The sequence below is a fragment of the Scomber scombrus genome, chromosome 16 (assembly GCF_963691925.1).
Source record: "Scomber scombrus chromosome 16, fScoSco1.1, whole genome shotgun sequence".
Taxonomy (NCBI): Eukaryota; Metazoa; Chordata; class Actinopteri; order Scombriformes; family Scombridae; genus Scomber; species Scomber scombrus.
Window position 1 is genome coordinate 13964677 of NC_084985.1, and position 17344 is coordinate 13982020.

At 37.7% G+C, this 17344-nt stretch overlaps 1 protein-coding gene across 1 annotated transcript; it reads right to left on the reverse strand.

The window, feature by feature from the left end:
• Positions 1–34: 34 nt before the first annotated feature.
• On the reverse strand, positions 35–15878 carry dgat1a (diacylglycerol O-acyltransferase 1a). Its single transcript, XM_062435666.1, has 17 exons — positions 15505–15878; positions 13279–13366; positions 7967–8007; positions 7476–7561; positions 6889–6941; positions 6200–6305; positions 5707–5835; positions 5225–5299; positions 4956–5059; positions 4804–4842; positions 4590–4631; positions 4373–4417; positions 4162–4274; positions 3652–3717; positions 3396–3483; positions 3105–3167; positions 35–2969 (listed from the first exon to the last, which is right to left on the reverse strand). The coding sequence occupies exons 1-17, from the start codon at positions 15786–15788 to the stop codon at positions 2823–2825; spliced, it is 1569 nt and encodes a 522-aa protein (XP_062291650.1). The 5' UTR covers positions 15789–15878; the 3' UTR covers positions 35–2822.
• Positions 15879–17344: the final 1466 nt, after the last annotated feature.

The window sequence follows — 17344 nt, forward strand, 5'->3', positions numbered from 1 at the left end:
AAAATACAAAGAAAGACAGACAAATCAGTTAATCGTAGAATATAAACAATCTTTATCAAACAACACAAATAATTTCAAGTGAAAGGCTATGAAAATTATTTGCATTCCCAAAACATATAGTCTTTGTTTCCCTTCACAATTTCTTTATTCATTGTGATCAAATGTCATACATTCATTTAATGTGTTGCATTACATAATCATTCAATCTCAAAAAAATCAACTCTTAAAAGATGGTTCAACTTAAAGCTTCAGCTTAAACTCATGTTCACAGATTCAACACAGTAATGAGATAGACAGGAAGTGTTTGGCTTCAGGTGAAAACACATTGACACTCAAGCATAGCTGTCACTTCATATTCAGAAATCTCACCACAAAAAAAAAAAGAAAAAAAAAAGGCTGTATTAAAAGTAAACAACTAAATTTAAATACATTTTTCCTAGACAACAGCTAGCCACATTTCTTTTCACAGTTTACCAATGAATATCACCTTATTGAAACTGGTTGAATTTCCACGTTACATGAAGCTCTCATGTACAAGCAGAGTTTCCCTGACCACACACACACTCACGCCAGTTGCTTAGTGTTTTAGTCCTACTATCCAACTATAAAGAACATGATGAACCACAGCAGTTCCTGGCACAGATACACCAGCTGTAATTACAGTACTGAGGAAATCTTTGCTACATCTGCTACCTCAGAATCATCCTCAAATGTTCACTCTGTGGTTCCTGTCACAAGGCTTAAACAAAAAAAAAGAACAAATGTCTTGTTTATAAAATACACCCTATATTGGCTCATATTTCTAGATAAAAGTGGATCAAATTAACTCAGATATTAAAGCTGCCAATAAAGTGATGAGATGCTGTATATTCGTGACTCTTACATAAGGCTCAAAATAGCATCTTGCTTACGGTTTTAAAATTAACGTTTGAAAACCGTTTTACACTTGTGGGTTAAACTGTATTTGGACATGGGTTTGAACTCAGGGCAGTAGGTCTTGCTGTGTGTTTTCAAATATCTCATCACCATGTTAACACTGAGTTATTTGGCTACAAAAAATAAGGTTAAGGTATTTCCTGTTAGAAATATTTGGCGTGAATGTTTTCTTTAAGCATATTTTTTTTACAGCAGGCACTTGTTATTTTCAATAAGGAATGCCAGCATGGTCTTTCTCACAACTGGTGTTACACTTTTAACAACAGTTTTCCCTGAAATGTGATCAATGAGGAAAGAAGAAAAAAGAAAAGCCTCCAATTAAACATGTCCACTTAGCTGTCAATGCATATTTGAAAAACAAAAGTCAAACAACAAAACATCTTCCTATATTAAGTACTTTATGGCAATAATCATATTGGCAACAGTGTCAGGTTGAAATAAATTTCAGACCAACCCAGAAAAACTTGAGAGATTTGAATACTGTGACTCCTTTTGCAAAAAAGGCTGTTTGAGTTTCTTATTCTTACTACTGCAGCTGCTGTTTTAATTCTACATAAACTGAAATTGAGTCGACTGCATACAATAACGAAACGTAACAAGCAAATTATTTCAATACAGCAAATTTGCCTATCATAATTGATAGAACATAAATCTATTGCTTCAATCGACAGCATGCATCTCCTTAAAGTGCAAAAAGATTGCATTGGTTCAAATCAATAAATCACCTAGTGCATTAAATCATTGATTTAGAATAAAATACAACCTAAATATTCATTTCAAGCTGGCACAACATAACTGCAGACCGTCATACTGACAAATAAAAAGTATATAAAGTATAAAATAAATCATCTGCAAGCTCAAATGCAACACAGTAAAGACATTAAATCCAAGGCAAATAACACACCCGTAGCATGTATTGTTACACTATTTGCTTGCATTGATGTTTGTAGTAGAAACAGGAGAGGAGGACAGGCTGCCTGTAGGTCCCATATCTGTACAAATGCAGTCCCAAAAACGTATTTTTACCCTTAATCCTTTAGTTTTTATATTTCTCCCACCTTTATTCCTTCAGTTTCCTGCCTTTTTTTTTTTTTTTTACAAATTATTTTTATATAAATCTCTAATATTTGACAAATGACATGCAAAAATGTGTCATTGTAGTCATTTTGAAGACCTACAGACATCTGAAATGTGCAAGAGTAAATTTTAAACCAAAACTTAAACTTTTTATCTGGCTCACTACAAGCAAAGTGTGACTTCTGATATAGAAACATCATTTTGACACTGGGCAGTGTTTCACATTTGTTGCACATGATGGCGTGTGCCTTTTCAAAAATTCCTAACTCAGGAGGAGTGCTTGGTTTTCAGCTGTGTTGTCACTCTTAAATGCATTTAAGTGCATGTAAGTTCATAACAGGCTCAGTATGAGATAAAGTCATATTTCTAACAAATCTATCAGCGAGACATCACTAATTATAACAGAGGTCCAAGTCGTATTTCACTTAGGGTCCAGGATCGCACGTTTTAAGTTGAATGCTGGATAATGAGAACTAGAAGTGACTGGAGGTGAGCAAATATTGCTTGAGAGTCAGATCCAGTGGAATACAACTTTAAAACAAACACTTCTCCTGGTGTTCAAATATCCAAGATCATTTCCTGACATATTGTGGTCCAGTTCTCTTAAGTGCAAACATCGAGACGTTGCAAACAATTTTCCTGCTGTCGCTGCGGTTTTCTGACAGGTTAGCAGCACTTTCCATCATCGTCACCTTAACTTGCTCTACATTCACTCATTGAGTTGTCCTGCAGGCTGGCGTGTGTTCGTCTATGTGTGTGTACAACATGACATGGGCATGTTTATGTTTGGCATGTGTGTTTGTCCAGCATTATGTGGTGCTCCCATAATGAATGACATAGTAGTCATGGACATACATCAACACAGCGATAGGCTGGCCAATGATGATTGAGATCCACACGGCAGCGTTGCCGTAGTTTCCAGTCAGAAAGCGACCCACAAACCAAGCCAGAGGGACCTGGGGAGATTAAAGTTCAGAGGTCAAAGTGTGTTTTTCTACAGGTTTGTGTTGAGTGAGACAGAGAGAGAGGGAGATGTAGTGGAGCAGCAAAGGAGAAAAAGAGTGAAAGACGGAAGGTTTTATTTGTCTCACCTGAGCCATCATACCCATAAAGGCCCAGAGTCTGAACATCTTCAGGGGAACACTCACCAAGTACTGAGAAAGAGAAACATTAAAGAAATCAAACAACAAAATCAACATTTTCACTAAGTTTGATGTCTACCTGCAGGCCAGCATCTAGCTACATGTATAGGTATGCATTCCCTTATGTTCTAACATTTTTCAGACAAACAATTTGTTGTGGTCATGAGTAAATAAACAGGCCATTTAATGTGCAGATATGAAGTAAAACACACCAAAGAAGACTGAATGTTGTTAGTTTACCTCATGGAAGAAGGCAGACGCAATGAAGACGGCAGTTTGAGCCAATAACTTGTTCACACCCTTCTTCAACATTGGCTTATAGAAGTGTCTGTTATATAAACAGATGCATGATAAAGCACATACACAGTCAAATTACACACTCTTCACTTAATCTGGTTCACAATATAAATAAATGGCTGTCCACTCAGTGGAATTTCAGTTTCTATTTTATTTCATGTTTGACAATACTTCATTACAGTAAGAGTTTGGTTCTCACCTGAGGCACCACTTGTGAACTGGGATGTTCCAGTTGGACCAAAAATAAGTGACACTCTCAGAGTTCCTGAAATGAAAAAAACAATGATAAAATTGGGAGTTTGATCTTGAAACCATTTGGGTTTCTAAATAATGGTGACAAATTGGATTGGATGCATTTGGAAAGTTCCAACAGGCTTTAATGAACACATATTCCCATTCAGGAATTCAGGTTACTTAAATGTTTTTGGAAACACACTTTCTTTGGAGAAATCGTTAGACAATACCTCAATTATTGGTATTACTGAACAAAAGTGGATCACAGCTGAAAATATGTGGACTTAGCCCACTAACCTCAAATCTGCAAGACAGCAGTCTGCCAATAAACCATCTTAGCAAGACGAAAAGTGTACCAAATTACGCTGCAGATTAACTGGGCCAAACTATGTGTGTGTGTGTGTGTGTACACACAGGCCTATGTACATGTTTTGTTTTGTATGTGTATTTGTGGGTAAATGTTGTCTCTACTCACCACCAGTCTTTGTAAAACTCTCTGTCTCCGAACTGCATTAGCTCTGCCATAAAGTTCATAGAAGAGTGAAAAAACCAATAGAAGAATATTAACCATATCAGATGGTTGGGTACCTGGGAGAGGAGAGGAGAGGACATGAAGGAAAGGAAGGTACGATGCAAGGTGAAGTGGTGAAACAGTTTTTTAAGGTTAGGACAATTATGATACTTACAGCTAGCTTCAGCAGACGCTCCACCATCCTAGAAAAGTCCATTTCCTTTGAACACAAAGTCGACACAAATTATTATTTTTTTTATGATCAATCTTTTATCCACAAGATAACACAAATCTACAGTCTATATACTTGTGCATTCAGCTCCACTGAGTGCCATTAATGTCTATTTACACTAAGCATTGCATGTATAAATATGTAAGAAATATGTACACACCTGAAATGGTTTCATTGAGTTCTGTATGGTGGGAACCATCCACTGGAAGACACAAATAAGAATTACCATAGTTTGTTGTTTGTGTTGTGAAAAGACATTTTTAATGACAACAAATTACTTTCTTGTTGAAGTTGACTTTTTCTCTTAAAACTGTGTTTTTCTTTGTAATTGTACAGTGTGTGTATGCTTGTTTGTGTGTAAATGTTCAACATACCTGCTGTATTAATCCCACCAACAGCTGCATGAAGAAAAGCTGCAAGAAACAGTAAGTTACAATTCATGAAAACAATGCATACATGTCTCTATGTGTCTGGCTCAAATTGTGGCCCATTATGCATGCATCTGTGTGTGAATGCTTGCTCTCACCATTTCAAATAGTCTTCTAATCAGGAAACTTTTGCGTATTCGAGATGACCGTGGGAAGTTGAGCTGGTAGCAGAGAGTTGGGGCAAAGACAAAGTAGTATATGTCTAAAGACAAACAAAGGCATAAAAGAAAGCCTGTTACTTAAGGATTTTGCAGACGTTATGGTTTATAATACAATAAATTTGCCCCAATAACTATCTCCATCCACAATGCTTAAAAAATATAAATAAATAAATGAAATAAAAAAATCTCTGCTGCTGCATTTTTACCTCTGTGGGTGAGGTTGCCTGGGTAGGAGACATGAGCATGAACGGCCGAACCATTGGACTGCGCCACCGACGGACCTGAAAAACACGCAAACATAGAGGCATTCAACATTTTCAATTTCAAGCATTATTCTGTGAGTTTATTGCTTATAATCTGTGTAATATGAAGATACAGTTGGTCGATACACAACTTATGTCTGTTAGTCAAAAAAAAATTTTGTTTGCCTAATCACCACTAGATGGTAGTAGTATCACAGTGACAGGTAAAACCAACACTATCTTGTTACAGTTTCCATAGACATTTGTGACTGTTTTTATTAGACTTTATCTCCCCAGGATAGATGTAACGGGTTGTTTCTAGAAACAACTGCCTCATACTCACACACTGAGAAACATTCACACCACAAAGCTGCCTGGTACAGTCTTATATACCCCAAACTCAATGACCTTTGTTCAACAGTTGGCATGTTTGTGGATATACTTACATGAGTATGATCGTGTTAGTTTCTTGGCTTTGGCTTGTCTGATTTCTCGACACCACCTGTTGGTGTCTTGGTATGAGTACAGCTTGAGAAACAGCACTGTGTAGACTCCTAAGGAGAGGACACCACCCACTGACACACACACACACACACACACACACACACACACACACACACACACACACACACACACACACACACACACACACACACACACACACACACACACACACACACACACACACACACACACACACACACACACACACACACACACACACACACACACACACACACACACACACACACAGCCATTGAGTAAGAGCAATAAATGACAGATGAAAGGAGCCGTGCCGGGAGTATTTGTGAAATAGAATTCAAAGCCAAGACAACCAAACAGGTTACTGGTTTAATCACTTTCATATTATAATTCTATTATTATAATTATATTTCATGCTAATTTTGACATAATTGTATTGTGAAAAAATTTAACTACCTGGGGTCATCGAGGTCACAGTGAGTACAACAAATGAGGGAAAAATCAACAGGGCTGTCAGGCTAAAAATGTGAAGCATCAGTGCTACATTTTCTGAGATGGTACCCTAGAAATAATGAAAAAAGGGACAAAATGTTTCTTGTCATTATACAGACATAGAATCATTATTATTCTGTTTCACATTGTGCATTTCACATTTAAAACTTTGCATTCAACATGAGTGTTGGGATTACATATAATCTAATCCGGATCAGAAGTGGCGTTCTTATCAGTGTTAACAGCAGGTATAAACAAGGGTGGTGCTGTGACACTGAATCTTTTGTGTACACTCCAGGAAGTGTTAAGGAATGTTTCAAGCAAATATCCTTGACTATTGATCCTGTAGGTGATACATTAAAAACAAATTTACGTCTTTCTTTATAGCTCAAAACTTTTAGTGGGATATATGAGAAAATCTTTGTAAAAATGTAGATCTTTGGGATTCAAACAAAGATATGGTGAAAGTATTGGTAATTATAAGCAATACTTGCAATGTTAGAAAACTGTATTACAAAATCAGTAACTAAGTTAATTGAACAATTTGGTAAAATGTGCACAATTGTCCACAATAGTTTGATTTTGGTTAACAGACAGTAAATAAAAATGTGTTTTGCTAAAGAAAACGTATTTAAATCACTGTAAGGACTCACCACAGCCAGACGTCTCTCTGTGTATAAGGCTGCTAAGATGAACATATTAGACACTGAAAAAGCAGAAAAGACAAACAACAGATTCATCAAGTACAGCAACACATCATACACGTGAACCTTGGCAGGCTTACTTTAGTTTATTACCTTGTGAAACACCAGTTTGACTGCTCTTTCACCTTAGTATTGACTTGTTTTTATGCACGTATTAAAATGTGACTGCATGGATAAAGCCGGCTGTCTGGAGTCGACCTTCTTTGGGTAAATAAAAGGTGAATAACCAGTAACAGCTGTGCTAAAGTATTGTACACATATAATGACACTCTGTTTCTATGGGATATGTTTAAGCATCTGGCCCATTAAATGCAAATCATGCACATCAGTCATATTGTACATGAAAGGCTGTAAACCACACGTTTCATTACTGTCAACAGTAACGCTTGTGATAGAAACTAATGTCGCCCAATTCAAGCACTGAATGTACAACAATTTGTTTGCTCAATTCAACTCAAACATTAAGCCTAAGGTCAAAGAAGGACATTCAACATCTGTTTAGAAGACACTGAGGCAGTAAAATAAAGGTTTCATACCGATGATGAGGCATGCAGCTGGCCAGCTATAGGGGTCCTTCAAGAAGAGAGACACTACTTGGATAGGATCTACCAGGATGCCATACCTAGAAAAAAAGAGAAGATAAGCCATTGATCTCACCTGGCATGACTTTCAAAATGGTAAGGGTTTATTTGGGTTAAGGTTGCTGTAAGGATGTTGGCATGACTTAACTTGCTCATAACTACAATATGAGCCATAAAAAATGGGATCATTGTTTAAAAGGTGGACTGCAGATCTCCAGGACTGGCAGCTCACATTGAAATTATGTGCATACTGTGTAATATCTAACATCAGTTTTAGCATCAAATTTCTTAAAAAACCAAGCGAACAGAAATAAGCTCTTGATTCTATCTAGTTTGAATGCACGCATCACAATTTGTCTGCTAAATGAATGTAATGTAACATAAATAAATTGCTTGCTTACATACATTGCATAAGTGTAACTTTCTGTGTGTAGGTGCATACTCACTTTATAATGTTCTCTAAGAAGAGGCGTGCATTACTCAGCACCTGAAAGAAAGGACAGAAACAGGAGACAGTGAGCATGGTCACCAAAAATCACGCAAAAGAAATATTTAATAGCTCTTTAGATTTGGCCTTTGTTTAACACTAAACAATATTTTAACCCTGATGCATGTTTTTTTTTCTTCTCCTATCAGCACAAAGTCATTTTCATTGCACACAGCTCTGCTCATGATCATGTGGCAGATTTATGGATCAGATGTACAGATGTATTGTGTTTGCCATGTGGAGTGAGTTACTCTATAAACAAGAACAGGAACACACCTCTTCCTTTCAAATGTGACTTCAGTGGATTCAAATGTCCACGCACGCACACGCACGCGCACGCGCACGTCCTGAGAGAAACTTCTAGAGAGAGTGCAACATGACAAAGTAACACATATGCTGACTGAGTCATACCTGTTGCAAAGATCAGATCAGTTTCATACCTAAATCTGGCAACCTGTTCCTGCTCTCACCTATCACACACACCCTGACGTCCTGCTAACCCTCTTGAAAAGTGTCAAACAAAGTAAGTTAATTGTTATATTATGTATTAAAGCTCAAGGTTCGAGTCCAGCTTTATCACCGTCATCAGTTATCTGAGCTTCCCTGAGATAATTTCACCACCCACTTAATACGGAGGGCAATGTAGAGTATATAAACATTTTTTTACTCATTTTTATGGCAGTCATCTTAGTTCATGAGTTAAGAAAATGAGGACAGTGAGGGTATGACACATGATAAGGTCGTGCTGCTGTGATTATTTGGCATGTTGCACCTCAGCAAGCTGGCCTGCCAAGAACCTACAGCAATGTGGTTTTGATTCAACTATGTCTTTTGTCCAAACCAGTAACCTTTGCTTTAGTAACCTTCAGCATGGACAACAGAGGACCATCACGAATGACACAATAAAGAGGGCCGTTTTCTCTCTTGTCCTCCAAGAATTCAAGCATGAAAGTAGGATACAGAGCTTTTGAGCAAGATTCAATGTCTTGCGCAAGAGCAAAAATTTAAAAAAAAAAAGAAAGAAATTTTAGATTTGTTCCAAGAATTCAGGTTTTTCTGTTGTTGAGGCACATTTCCTTGCACCAATTCATTACAACATTTATACTTTAATTTGATTGAGCACATTTTCTTATCTATCTATATTAGGAATAATGACCATTTACAGTTTTGTCAGTGATTAAACAAGAATGATGATAAGTTCAAACAACTGATTAATTTATTCCAGGGATCTAGTAATACTATGTAACACTTTTTAAGCACCATCTGCCTGGTTTTCATAAAGTTTCAGTAATTAAGATGTTTAATTGAATTGTAACCTTTTGCCCTTGCTGTGGACAGGAAAGATGGCTCAGATTAGGTGGACAGCAGGGTTTTAAAAATAGGACAAGCTACTGCGGTTGGCTGACTCTCAGGATCCTGACACACCAGGCTGAGCCAACTTCAAAGAAACAGTGCCAACAAAGGCTGAAAGATATATTAAGTTCAAAGATACACTTTAATGCAGAGAAGGCAACGTGAATATATGCTCTGCACCTGCATAAGAGGAAATAAATAGTATTTGTGACAGACAAAAGAATCCTGCATATCATTTTTACTGTTAACACAATGGTCTCTTGAAAAGCCTCATAACAAATTGACAGCATGTCTGATGAATTGCAACTGGCACTGTACACTTCTGCTTTGCACTGGTCTTGTGCAGCCAAGCAGACCATTTGAATGGCTTAAATGACAAAACAAACTGACATCAGAGGGAACATGAACTACAGGTGAAAAAGGAATATATATTTCTATCAAAATCACAATATGACATGTTGCAATTTTCAAACCGATGGCTTTGTTCAAGGCGAAATGTGTGTCAAAATTCCATTTTTAATTAAATATTGTTGTACTGCAGACATGTCCTGGTCTACAAATCATATTCAACAGACTTAAGAAAACCATAATCATTTAATATGTTTTGCAGTGAAAATGACAATAAAGATGTAAAAGTTATCATTCCCTCTAATATCGCAAATCATATTGCAATTGCAATATCAGTCAAAAATAATCACAAGTGATCCAGCTGAAGCATCAACTGTTTAAACAACATCCTTTGATGATTTTTGCTTACTGAGGTTTAATATTGTGTTGTTCGTCAGTATCTTCAATATCTGTTTATGTCCTTCTATCATCCAGGACCAAAGACCAATAATTAAGGCCACTTGTACATCGTCTGTACAGGACAACTTGAACCGCCGTGTCTACAGCCAGCTGTTTGCCAAGCTAATGGACCTGAACTCAAAGACCGGAGTTCTAATGGGAGTCATGATGTAGGATGAGAATTACTAGTGTAGCAACCAGAAAATTCAGGCCAGAGGTTCATGAATGCTTTCATCACCAACAGGATAAAGTCAAGCACCATCCATGGAACCAGTCAACGGATGAAACTATCAGTGAAGCTTTGTGAGCAGATGCCAATTTTAGAGCTGGACCATTAATCGATTATCAATTAGACAAATCATATTGAAAAGAAATGAAACTATTTCTATAATCTGATTATTGTTAAAGTTATATTTTAAGGAAAAATATCAATTCCAGAATCTCAAAATGTTTCATTAAAGTAAATGCAATAATTTTGGGTACTGGACTGTTGGTCAGACAAAACCAGACATATGACAGTGTCATCTTTGGGCTATAAGAAGTTGTGTGCTTTATAGTCAAAACATTTCTTGATTAAATGAAGAGAATAACAGGAAGATTCATCAATAAAGGAAATAATAGTTAATTTCACCCTGGCTCAAATGTCTTCATCTTCCAAACAACCAGAGACAATATCACATACACACAATTCAGAACCTCTTACAGAGAATTAGAAGAACTAGAGTCGTTGTATAGGCAGTTGGTGGATTTTCTGCTATTCTGTTCACCATCTAACCTAATCATAAAAATTCAGCATTCAGAAGGTAAAGAAAGTACAAAAACACATCTAATCTCTGATCACTAGAAACATGTGCTCCATCCAGCAGCTAACATTTTAGGAATTTTAAGACGCTCCTGGTTATCGAGGACAAATTATACAACTAAGCTTTTACACACACACACACACACACACACACACACACACACACACACACACACACACACACACACACACACACACACACACACACACACACACACACACACACACACACACACACACACACACACACACACACACACACACACACACACACACACACACACACACACACAGTGTCACAAGTCTCTGTGGTTCCACTTCACACTCTTACAGCTTAATCCTAAAGGCTTCCTCAAAATGGTCTGAACCGAGTAGTGTTGACTGTCCCTGGTGACCACAAAGTGGAGGACGTGGTCGTCACGGCAATATAAACTCTCAGAGATGTGATTAATCCTGTTACAGAACTGCAAAATTAGACTTGATTTGGAAACATACACACACATGCGCGCACACACACAAAAAACAGCTCTGGTATTACATTTTGTACACATACGCAGGGACAAGTGTGTAATCCTTCCTCCATGCAACTATGCTAGTATACAAACCATCCATGAGTGAAAAGTGTGTTTTTGTTTGCAAATCCAGACATAAATAATTGCACATATAGTGTCCTATTTATAGACATGGACCATTTCAATTTTATTAGGTTTATGGCTAACTGGATATTTGTATCCTCCATGCCTGCCATAATACAGTGTGATTGGATGTGCTGGGGCACCACACACACACACACACACACACACACACACACACACACACACACACACACACACACACACACACACACACACACACACACACACACACACACACACACACACACACACACACACACACACACACACACACACACACACACACACACACACACACACACACGGGACAGAAAATTCATTTTTCTGAAGGAGGTCCTCTTGTCCTCAAGTGACCTAAGCCCAGGGGGAGATTTAGCTGTGACACATCTGTAGGATTCTGCCTGTATCAAACAAGAGGCTCATTTACTCATTTAATATTTACCCTTAGAGATGATTTTCAGGGCAGGCTATGGATTTGATATGTTATGATCAAGGTCTCATTTTCACTAATATTATCAAATTGTATCAAATTTTATGATGTACACATTGGTATCTGGCTATCTGATATGAAGGTCCCATAACTCACTCATCACGACAACCACAGTACATCCAGAAACTAACATATTTTCCACTGCATTCAACATACAATCCATTACAGTACCTACTACTGTACAGTATGTGCATACACTGTATCATTGCCTTTCGGCTGCTCTGACAGGAGCTTCCTGCCAGTTGATTTTCCTGTCACATGGAAAGATGAAATGTCTTGGCAAGCTGCTTCCAATGCTGCTCTCCTATTTGCATGGTTGGAATTTGTGAGTATTAAGTGCTGAGCATTCAACAGCTTTAATTTCAGAGCTGTAACTAACGTTGTACTTTCTTTAAAAAGAAATATATAATACTGACTGACATGGGTCAAAACATACATACCATACACAAACATGCAACATGTTTTATGTTTGCAGTGTGTCCTCTGAGGCTTCATGCCCTGCCTTCTATAAAAAAAGGCCTTGCAACTGATGTATAATGCAAAGTTTGTCCACCCCAGTCATATTTTTAACTCATGATCATTGTTTGTCACTTCTAAATTGCACTCCTCTGGATGTTTTCTGCAGGTACAGAAACCCTCCATACAAGTACAACAGAGAAGAAGTCCACTTGTGGTGACAGTCAAAGTCTAATTAAGGCAAACTTGCTGATGTTCAGGTGTAACAAGTCAACCCCAACAACTCAAACACATTTCTAGAAATGATAAAGTACAGCAAATGGCAGACTGAGCCAAAGCAAGACCAGCTGTTGCAAGACCACAAGTAACTGTGCATGCATGTGTGGTTGATCTACCAGTGTAAAGAGAGATAACGTAAAAAGCTACTTATCTGACTTCTCACAGGCACACACAACAAGTTTGTTGCATGACAGAAAGTCTCTGTTAACAGGATCAAAACTCGGGAGAATATGTCCTGTACAGTTGTGGGCCTGCACTTCTGCTTGTGCTGTTTAAGCAACTACCAACTGTGCGTGTGTGTGTGTGTGTGTGATTTGCAGGCCACAGACAATAGAGCTAACAAACCATCAAATGCCATGAGAAGTGATAATTTGCTTTCTCACAGCCTACAGTGGTAATTGAAGTCAATAGTTTTGGATATAACAGCCCAGTAGATATTCTGCACTCAGTGTTCGTGTAGCTTTACTCACCAGCATGACAACACACCAGTTGAGGATTCCCCTGTAGTTACTGTAGCCACTGGCTGAGCTCAGAAGAGACTCCTGGAGGACGTGACAGCTACAAGAAAATACACAGTCAATAATTAAAGTATAAAATCAATATTTGGTCTAGTTGAAGCTGTATTTGCTGTACCATCCTTCCTGCATTTTTTTATAATCATGAACTCAGGAAATAAAATTATTAGGCAACTCTTAACCACATTCAAACTTCAGGGGAAGACTTTGAACTGTTAATTTCAACTGAATGACAAGAGGAAATGTCCTTAAGAAGGACTGATTTTGCATTTTGATGACGTTTGTATATGTATATGTCTCATAGTTTGCCCATAATGTTGCACATTTTACACAACACACAACTTGGAAGACTCACTGAGCTGCAAAATGTATCCTTTTTGTGAAATATTTTTGCCTTTCTTTCAGTCTTTGTTTGGACAGAAAAGAACATCTGAATCCCAAATTGGGATAGATTATTTTTCACTTTTAAAAGAATATTTGGCTTTTAAATGGATGAATCATGTCCTGTGGTTTGTTCCTACAGCTCTGCCAACTGAGGAAAGTTGGGAAATTTTAGGTTAAAGGTAATGACCTAAATGTCCGATGAGTGTTGTGAAAATGGTGTCTTCATCGGAGAGGAATGTTTTTTTACTCAATCAGATAAATCAGAGAGGAGATTAGAGAAAAGGCTGATGAGGATGGGGAGCAGTAAAGAGAGAAAAGGGGAATAAAGAGAAAATGAAAAGGAGGGAAGGATAAAAAAGCAGAAGGAATAATAAATAAATAAATGATGGAAAATTGATGGTGGTTGAGAAGAAGATAGTAGTAAAGAGAGAAGGGTGAATAATGAGAACAAGTAATGTAAAGTAAGGTGAAAAGTAAGGAGGAGAAGAAGTTAATGATGCAAGTAGAGTAAAGAGTAAGGGGTTACTGTGCGGGGACAAACAGATGGCAAAACCAGACCAGGAGAGGGATGAGCAGCCAAAGTATTGCAAAAGTAGATGCCACATCCATTTCACAATCACTGTCATACAGGAAAATCTGTTCTACACACACGTACACATCTCACACACACTCATATATTTGGCAAGTCTCCAATAAGAATAATACTGTAACTATGTTCAGCATCATTTAGTTTACGTCTGACCACCTTGAAAACTCAGCTAAACCCATGACATATTAGTCAGGGCATGTTTTCAAAGATGTGGACATATCTAAAGTAGTGAACATATCTCCATACCATAAATAGTTGTGTTTAGGGTGAGGGTCATGTTATTGTGTCCTCTCCCTCTCACTATGTCTATTCTCACTGCTGCACCCTTTCTCTCAAAATGACCAGTATATCCATTAACACCTCTAGAGTCTAGATTAGGTAGGAATGCAACTTTCATTATTGATACATCTGCTGATAATTTTCTCAATAATTGATTTATTGTTTGGACTTCAAAAAGTCAGAAAATAATGAAGAAATGGCAAGCAGCTCACGGTGACATCTTTAAATTGCTTGTTTGGTTCAAGAAATGGTCCAAATCACAAACATTTCCATTTACAATGATATAAAAACAAAGAAAAACAGCAAATCCTTACATTGAGGCAATCCATTGATGGACAAACAAATCATCGGCAACTATTTAGATAATCAAATACTTGAAATGATGGATTTTGCTTCTCAAACATGAGGATGTAGTACTTTCCTTGGTCAAACATTGCAGTAAACTGAATACTATGGGGGCTTTGTACTGTTATTTGGACAAAATAAGACATTTGAAATATGTGACCTTTGGGTCTGGGGTATTGGAAACTACATTGCAGCTATACAGATCCAAATGAAACACAGATATTTACATTATTACACAGTGTTTTACCATTAACAGTGACAGTTCTGTTGGGTTTCCCCCCCCAAACTTGAGTCAAACACCCATGCAACATTGATCAGACATCCTTTCCAAAGGTTATAAGGCATTTAATCTATCATTTCCAACCTTAAAGACAAAAACACACCAAATCGTGGTTTTCTGTAAAGCTCTAGGCTACCTTTTTTGGGGCCCATTTCATCAAGTTTTTTGTTTTGTTTTCATTGGCTAACCCTTGATGAAAGAGGCAATTAGCTAAAACAAAAAAGCCAAATGAAAACACAGATTTCTTTATTGAACTGTTAATCTTGTAATGAATTGCACATTGTAAAGTTAATCGGTTAATTACCTGAGTCTCCCATTAAGATCTTCCACAATAGTCCTCTGTTTCTTCGGACTGTGTGGGAGCTGCTGCTGCTGCTGCTGCTCTGACATCCCCGTCTCTCTGCTCACCTTCCCGTTGTTGCTTGCATGTTTGGACACCTCGTCTGGTTTCGCTTTACCGGGACACTGTGGAGGTTTCTCCGCAGCTTCGTGCCACTTGCTCCCGTTCGCTTGCTTCACGCCGCCGCCTGAGATGGTCGTTCTCCTCTTGCGGCTTGTGGGCCCTCTCATCTCGGTTCTGTCACTCATTTCTGCGGGGTTCAGTCACGCAGCTTTTACCTGCCTGACATCGCTGGTCAGACTGCTGTCACCGGCTCCCTATTTCTCCCAACAGCTCTAGAGACAAGAGCTTTGTGAATAGTGGCGTGCCGTGTCACAGCTGATAGTGTGTGGACGCCGTTTCATCACCACTTCAGCTCAAGGTGCAATTGTCAGTTGGGTTGCCAGGTCTGTTTTTTAGTTGACATCCCCCTATCGAGCCGGAGTCCCAACCCACATCCTGGTTGCTTTCTGTTCCACTCATATACTTTATATACATATATAAAATATATAAATATCTGTAACTTTAACTTAATTGATGTCATCATTTCAATAGGGCTGCAATCACCGATTGATCTGTGGATTATTTTCTCGATTAATCATCAATTGCTTGGTTCAGAGGACGTCAGAAAATGGTGAAACATGTCTATCACCATTTCTCAGACCCTCAAATGTCTTGTTTTGTCCTTAACAACAGTCCTCTACTCAAAGATATTCAGTTTACTATCTAGAAAACCAGAACATATCCACATTTAAGAAGCTGGAAGCAGGGAATATGGACTTTTTTGTCTAAAAAATGAATCAATCATTGATCAATTATCAAAATATTTGCTATTTACAGACTATTTTTTAATAAAAATCGGCATACATGAAAGCAAAATCTGATTGCATTGTCATAGCAATGGATAAGGGGCAGATTATTTCAACAACTACAGCTCATGCAAGGGGATTATGTACCTGGCAAACTGGGCAACTGTTCAGGCCCTCGGGATCCCCAAAGGCCCCATGTTTAATGTGTGTCCATTTAATAAATGGTTAATATAAACTGAAATGGAAAAGGCTCTCAAATTATTAATTTGTATCTTTGAAACCTTGACTTTTAAGGGAGCCCTTTGTAAAAATCCTGTTTTTATACCTTATATATTCCTGTTGATATCATGATATTATGGAGAATTCTCCTAAAAGAATTTGCTTTAATCAACATATAATCAAATAAAGTTGGGGACAGTGGAGGACCTTGCCCTTGGGCCCACTAACTGGTCCCTTGAGACTTAATTGACAGTGCTTTTGTGGATGTTGACTAACAAGAAAAATAAATCCTTGGCAATTTATATATGGTTTTATGTGTGTTTTACTTATCTGTTTAACACTGAACACTTCTTATTATTACATAAGCCTACTGTGTACTGTGAGGTACTGTGCTGTTTCTTAAACAGCAGCTTTAACATAACGTCTTTTTTATGGTAAATTGCCCTAAGGTAAGGTAAGCACATTTTTAGTTAAGCTATGTTTCACCTCCAACAAGCTTCAAAAATCAATGAATAAATCTGTGGCTGTTTTTTTTAAAACTACACGGATTGACCATAGAGGGCATGATGTGAAAGGGGAGACAACTGTGGACCTTATGCCATTTCAGGAAAACCCTGCCAAACCTCAAACCATGTCAAAAGCAATACTCATAGTCTCACTATGCCTGGAGAGAAAAAAAAGATTTATTAGTGTCAGGGATAGTCAATGCAAGGTATTAACACTAGGCTAGTGTTAAT

Coding starts and splice junctions, on each gene's coding strand:
- dgat1a (XM_062435666.1), bottom strand. CDS start 15,788: ATGAGTGACAGAACCGAGATGAGAGGGCCCACAAGCCGCAAGAGGAGA. Junction 8,008..13,278: donor ACTGGTGTGTTGTCATGCTG/GTGAGTAAAGCT, acceptor CCTTTCTTTCAG/GTGCTGAGTAATGCACGCCT. Junction 4,418..4,589: donor ACTCAATGAAACCATTTCAG/GTGTGTACATAT, acceptor TTGTGTTCAAAG/GAAATGGACTTTTCTAGGAT.